At 36.5% G+C, this 7,232-nt stretch overlaps 1 protein-coding gene across 1 annotated transcript; it reads right to left on the bottom strand.

Annotated features, from left to right (window-relative positions):
* Positions 1–2,268: 2,268 nt before the first annotated feature.
* On the bottom strand, positions 2,269–3,542 carry LOC307167630 (uncharacterized protein). Its single transcript, XM_079886887.1, has 3 exons — positions 3,473–3,542; positions 3,148–3,302; positions 2,269–2,996 (listed from the first exon to the last, which is right to left on the bottom strand). The coding sequence occupies exons 1-3, from the start codon at positions 3,473–3,475 to the stop codon at positions 2,402–2,404; spliced, it is 753 nt and encodes a 250-aa protein (XP_079743013.1). The 5' UTR covers positions 3,476–3,542; the 3' UTR covers positions 2,269–2,401.
* Between the last annotated feature and the right edge of the window lie 3,690 nt (positions 3,543–7,232).

The following is a 7,232-nucleotide window of genomic DNA, read 5'->3' as shown; positions in this document are numbered from 1 at the left end:
TTAATCTTTTCCTGTTTTTATCAATATATTTTTATATGTTAGAGTCGTGTCAAGCAATAGGATGAGACTTGCACCACTTGTATTCAGTCACACTCAGCTTCTGTGTCAAAAGATCAAATATGTGAAATTATGTTTATATTGTTTTATCTATCACTGAATGTGTGAGCAAGGAAGAAGCAGCTTGCTGTGTTGCATGCTTATTTAGAAGAAAATACAATGTAATAAACTTATAAATATTAATAAACACAATATTTTTTTAATATAGTGCTTTGAGAAAACATTGCAAAATAATGAAATGAACTACTGGAGATTGCAGTTTGTTTTTGTTTTTTTGTTTTCAGTTGCTAACAAGCATCAATCAAAACGAAAGCCACATTTTCAAAACTCATTGAACATTCAGTGAAACAGAAGTCTATTTTGACCCAACTGTGAATCGATTTTCATAGCTTTCACACAAAATGCATTCAGTGACCATATTTTCCAAAATCCATGAACACTTTTGTCATTCATACTTCATGAACTGAAGTGAATGCATCTGCAAAACACTATTTTAATGCTAACACACTGCTTTCAAAACTGATACAACCACATTCAAAACATGATGGCAAACTGTGCATTTTCTGCAGTAATTATGTTAATATTGTATTAAGTATAAAAGCTTTGCAGAATATTTACAATGAAATAAAAAAATAAAAATTCCAAACACAACTAATTGCAATTTCAGCTGAAAGTCTACCCAGGTGTCCTATTTTAATCTCTATTACAGTAGTATATATTTTTTTTTAATACTGTTTAAGAATTTTAAGTTATCTTTTGGTAAATCAGGATGGATTCAGAATGATTTTGTTTGGAAACAAGGAAGACGCATTGGGGAAAGAAGAGTGGCAGAGAGAGGGAGGACTAGAATCCTCACAGTACTGTACATCCATCCATACATTTTCCAAAATGATCACTCGTCACTGGGAGGCTGGAGTCTTTCCCAGCATCTCGGGTGTTAGGCAGGAAAACACCCTGGACTGATCGCCGGTCCATCACAGGGACGACACACTCGCACACATTCATAAAACACTCACACTACAGGCAAACTTACAGTAAACAATTCACCTGTCCTGCATGTTTTTTGAATGTGGGGGAAACCCAGAACCCATGGTCTAATGAGAATTTCTGCTGCAAATTTGGCGTGAACTACATGAAATTATGGATCCATCCTGCCTTATCAGCAGTTCAGGCTGCTGGTGGTGTAATGGTGTGATGGGATATTTTCTTGACAAATTTTGGGCCTTTTAGTGTCAATTGAGCATCGTTTTAATGCCACAGTCTACCTGGGTATTGTTGCTGACCATGTCCATGCCTTTATGACCACAGTGTTTCTATCTTCTGATGGCTACTTCCAGCAGGATAACACACCACATCACAAAGCTCAAATCATCTCAAACTGGTTTCTTGATCATGACACTGAGTTCACTAAACTCAGATGTTCTCACAGTCACCAGATCTCGATCAATTGAGCAGCTTTGGGAAGTGGAGGAACGGGAGATTCACATTCATGGATGTGCAGCCGACAAATCTGAGTGATGCTATTATGTTAGTTTGGACCAAAATCTCTGAGGAATGTTTCCAGCACCTTATCAAATTTATGACACAAAGAATTAAGGCAGTTCCAAAATTGTCCAACCCTGTACTAGCAAGGTATACCTAATAAAGTGGCCAGTGATTTTCCTATCTAAGGAGAGCTGTCTGTTAGACCTAAGTTTGCTCATGGAGAGATACGGCAACACTGTTTGACATTCGGTTTGGTCCATGTGAAGGATCTTTTTTTTACCAGTCGATACAGTCATGCATTAAACTCTCACTCTTACTGTCTTAAACTATAACATCACTGAAAGCTGTTGCGATCATCATCAATTTGTGAATCTTCTTTTTTATCATAGTTATATGAAATAGTCTATATTTATTTTCTGTACTGCACTTAGCCTCATTTTCCACTTTTTTTTTTAGTTTGTTAACCTAGAAAAATAAACTCATCTCCGAGGCCTGATGCCCCCACTGTGTCTGTCTTCGTTCACCCCGACAGCTGCATAAAGCTTGTTTTCCTTTTTGTCAGTAATGTTAACAATGCACCAGAGTTCTCAATTAAATACAAACATCCATACATCTGCAGTGTTCACAATAAACCACATTTTGCATTATGACTCTCCCTTTTGACTTTTTATGACCCACACCATCTTGAACTACAACAATAAAAAACACAACCACAAAGTTTGCAAAGCAGAAGTATTTTATTAGTTCAAGTTGGAAGCAAGATTATTTTTTTAATTCATTTTACTACTACATCTAAGCACAATGATTATCAAAACAAAGGATCTCACTAATACAGAATCACATGGGTAAGAGGTGAACGTTACTGCAGTTGGATCTCTTTTGGAGGCAGACAGTGCTCGTCTATGGGAGTGTTTCCTTCCCCTTTACAAGCATAACACTCATTCTCACTCACACAGCGGAAGAGAGGAACATGAGCCACAATCTGCCTAAACGCAGTCTGAAGATCTTTTTTAATGTCAAACTTCCAGAAATCCTTGAAGACAAAAGCTTTAATTCCATCATGTTCTTTCCAGTTCTTCAGAGCATCTATAATGTTGTGTTTGCTTGATGCATTTAGACACGTGTTAACACAGGGAGATTCAAAGGTGTAGAAAACAGAGCAACCGTCTTTTCTTTTATTCAAAAGATTGGTCATGGGAGAATTATTAGCAGGATTCAGCAGGAGAGACTCTGAATGCATGTTGTATTTTTTCTGTTTTTTAGTTCCTGCAGCGATGAGCTCTTCACCCTGGTAAAGTGCGTATGTTTCATCAGTAATATTCTCTTTCACAATCGCAGCATTCTCCTGAGTCAGGAAGGTGTTCAGATTGAAGTTCTGTTGACACTGATCCTTCGGCACATTGATGGCGGTGGCGTACTGACGGGGGTGTCCGTCTGTATCGACTCTCTTATAGCTGGAAAACAGTAAACAAGATCAAGTATTGACTAATGACACACTGCCATGTTTTCAATCCATGACATTTTGACTGACTGCTTCTCATTTCTCTACTTCCTCATTGCTTAACTTTAAACTTTTAATTTTTCATAGACTGGAGACAGACTTACTTCCTTTCAAAGAAGTTAATAATACGGGTGAGAGTATTGATGTCCACAGTGGCGAGAGTATTGATGTCCACAGTGTCATCAGTGTCTTCAACACTTTCTGTCCAGTCGGGAAGCAGAAAGAGCAGCAGGAGTCCAGTCAGAAACACAGTGAACTTCTAAAGTCACAAAACAGCGCACACACACACACAGAGAAAAACAAAATAAATGGATAAATATTAAATGCATATTCATTATAATAGAAAAACAAGCCCATTCAAAAGACCTGTACTTCTACCTCCCACTGACACCACATCTTAATAGTTGCTAAATCTTGAATGTGACTGACCATGTTTGTTGTTTCAAATCTTCGAGATGCTCTGTGAGTCTTCAAAGAAGAAGGAGTGATAAGAGTGAAAGAGAAATGGGGATGGGATTTATTCTGAGTCTGGACCAGCCCTCTTCTTAAAAAAAAAGACCTCAAAATTACTAAGAAAACTGCCTTAATCACTGATTTTCACAGTCTTGAATAATTCCATTGACCTTTTTTGTTTGTATGGTATAATAAATATTACATTATATATTTTAATAAATGTCTCAATGGTTTAAACATATTTGCCAATTTCTTTGGAATTTGAAGTAATATGTCACTCTGAATCTGTGACACCTGAAATCTGTGGCCTGCGGGCATCACAACCCTGCATTACTGGTTCTGAAGCAATCATGAAGATTCACTTTCACAGTTTAAAACGGTTTCCGCTATTCTGCTTTTTACACTTTTTAACTAATAATGTGTTCTAATGAGTGGTCTAATTTTCCGTTGTTCTAATTTTCAAGATTTTTTCGCGAGGGGAATCCAGTCATTTAATTAGGAAAACGCGCGATCAAGAGTTTCGAGGGAGAGTGAAAAAGTTCCTCACGCAGATTTCACTCGAGTTGACCAACAGAAAACTGCTAGGTTTTGGCATTTGTGTGAGAATTATGTTGGCTTGTAACGTGACCCGGGTTAATAAAAGAAACAAAAGAAACACAAACTTGGCCTATAGCCTAGAAGAAACAGGAATAAAAACATTCAGTAACACTTTACAATAACAGGGCATAAATAATCATGTGCTGATGAATTAATAGTTACTTCAACATGCACTCATGATTAGTAAAGATATGATTTAATCATGAACCAATGAAGAGTGATCTTACTAAGTACGACAGGAGCAATAATGATTCATGCATGAATACCAGCAGCCTAAAAGTGTAAATTGCAGGTAAAATTTTTCACGAAGATAATGCAATGTGTGTATTAAACATAAAGATAAGAACCGCCCACCATTGTTTTTTTATACCAAAATGCTGATATAATATGAAAAGTTGGCACTTTTAACAGTGGTTTTAACCGCTCCCGCTCCCTTCCACTAGATGGGGCGTGACGTCATAAGAGGAACTCACTAGTTACCATACTCTAGCAGCTATAGATGCCTTACATAACTTCAGAAAAGTTTGTTGTATGTTTTATTTGATAAAAAAAAAAAAAGATGGATAAAATAACTCAATTGTAAACATACTCGTGTGTGCTGACTTCAAGGGGACCGTGATCCTGCCTGAAATGAGAATAAGCTATTTGCAAAACAAACGGGTTCAGGCATGATCACCCTCATGCTGTTGATCTAAATATCTGAATTCTTTCTCATTTACTGTTTTGCTTACATTTGTTTCAAATCATTACTAACTCATGATTAACTAACCATACACTAACATCAACTAATGGCTTGTTAATGCATGACTGTGTCATGACTTTACTTGAGGGGACACATCATAATTAATTGTTAACTTACCAATATTAGCTCATGATTGATCATAAACTTACTTTCAAATACACATGTATACAACTAGTATTCAGCCCAGTTAGGTGATGTTGTGTGGCTTTTCAAAACGTCAGAGAACGGATGTACAGTACGGCCTGTCTGGATTGAGAGTGAACTGTACTGTACTGATCTGTTCCCCTGACCTTAGTTGTTCCCTAAACAGACATTCTACTGACTATAAGTAACTTGGCAACTACAAGTCAACTTATTCGACTAACCGAAACCCTAACACCTAACCATAACCTAACCCTAACTGACAGTCTACTACAGTCTACTAATACTCTAATGAGAGTTAGTTGACATGTAGTTGCAAAGTTACTTATAGCTAGTAGAATGTCTAAAGTGGACTATCGAAATAAAGTGGAACCAATTGGTTAAATGTCAAAGTCAAAATATTTCTTATTTATTCTTACGGAGCCTGATCGATTTAATATCTTCACTAATCATGAGTTCATGTTGAAGTTACTATTAATTCAGGTATTAGTACATGATTATTCATACCCTGTTATTGTAAAGTGTTACCAAACATTCTTTGTAAAAACGACTCCAAGTCAATAAATCGCTGGTCCTGCAGGTGTGAGAGAGATCAAGAGGATGTTGGATGAAGTTATAACCTAATAAAACCAAACCTGCATTTTCATCCTCAACAACGCCTTAAGTCTTAAAAACACTACATGGAAGTACCACGAGCTTGACATTAAATTTGCCAAGGACCATGGTTTCTTTGAAAAACCTTGCCGTGTATACGAGGTTTTGAATATGAAAATAGATGTAGGCTATATTTCAACAGTCGTAGGCTTATTCTAATATGGCATCATCATACTGATATTTCAAAATGTTAATGGCCTTAATGTCTCTGCAATAAAATTTTAAAAGATGAAGTAGCATTATTTTAGAGTTGATTAGAATATATTTTAAAATAACAAGCCCGATTTGCTGTAGAGCCGCAGGTGTAATTACACACCAGTAGGGGGCAGCATTGCAATGGAAGTAAATCAGCAGGTCTCTGAGGAACCAGGACAGTTCTGAGTGTGCATGGATATAAAATATATAATGAGAGGGAAAAACTATAAATTCAGACCAGTATAGGAGTACAGTTTAAGGTAGTCTTTAACTGTACTAAATGCAGAGCCAATGGAGCTTCTTTTAATCTATTTTTGTTGGTGGAGAAGAAATGAACAAGCTACATGTTATATTTTGTTTGAAAGATAATCTATTATATTATCTTATTGTTTAACAGTTATATGAAAACAGTATCTCACTCACAATCACAGATGTTTGAAAAGCACACTTGCCTGTGTGATAAAAACTGCATTAATGTATCATATGATTTAGAAAATGTTACACCAATCTGATGTACAACACATTATTGAACATATCAAATTACTTTCATGCTCAATATTATTACAAAAAAAACTATTCCCCTCTAATTATAGAAAAATCAACAATAATTGTGTTTCCCTGCTATGAGAGCGTAATGAAGTCAAGACATGTTGAGGATCAGATGAAAAACAGATCAGACTGTAGTTTTATTTTCATCTGCCTGAGCTCGTCCTCTCTCTCTCTCTCTCTCTCTCTCTCTCTCTCTCTCTCTCTCTCTCTCTCTCTCTCTCTCTCTCTCTGTGATGAACATGTGCCAGACCTGTGAACTTTACACTTTGACCCCTCAGATGATGGAGCAGGGTGAAGGAGAGGACTCTGTTTGAAGGTTGGCATTTACAGGGGAAGACTGCGGGTCAAAAGAAGCTTCTGAGCGAGCCAATGAAAGAAAGAAAGATGCATGAGTTTGTCATAAAATAGCATGTGTCTCCCTGTCTGTTATTCTTGAGGTGTTTTGAGGAGGTTTTCAGTGTTCACAGGTGAAGCGTTTGATCAGATGGGGAAGAACAGAGACATGAATCATCCTGGAAAGTGTGAAACATCAGCTGTGAATGGAGACAGATGTGTGAGAGATGAATAACCTCTGTTGTTTTATAATTACATTTTGAGTGAATTATAATGACTACAGACTAATTGAATCCTTAAAAATGCCATATTAGCTTTATGGATCTATTTAGCAATTGACAATATCCATAAATGCACCAAAAGGAGGTCATGTCCCCTAAGTAAGTACACACACGCACACACAGGGTTTATTGTCATACAATGAATGATTTAATTAGGCAAAATATCTGTGGTATACATATACATAATCACACACACATACAAAATAAATTAATAAAAAAGACATTCAGAGTTTTTGTGGCTGTA

This window comes from Squalius cephalus (assembly GCF_949319135.1).
Source record: "Squalius cephalus genome assembly, chromosome: 11".
NCBI lineage: Eukaryota > Metazoa > Chordata > Actinopteri > Cypriniformes > Leuciscidae > Squalius > Squalius cephalus.
This window is presented reverse-complemented; position numbering and strand designations above follow the sequence as displayed.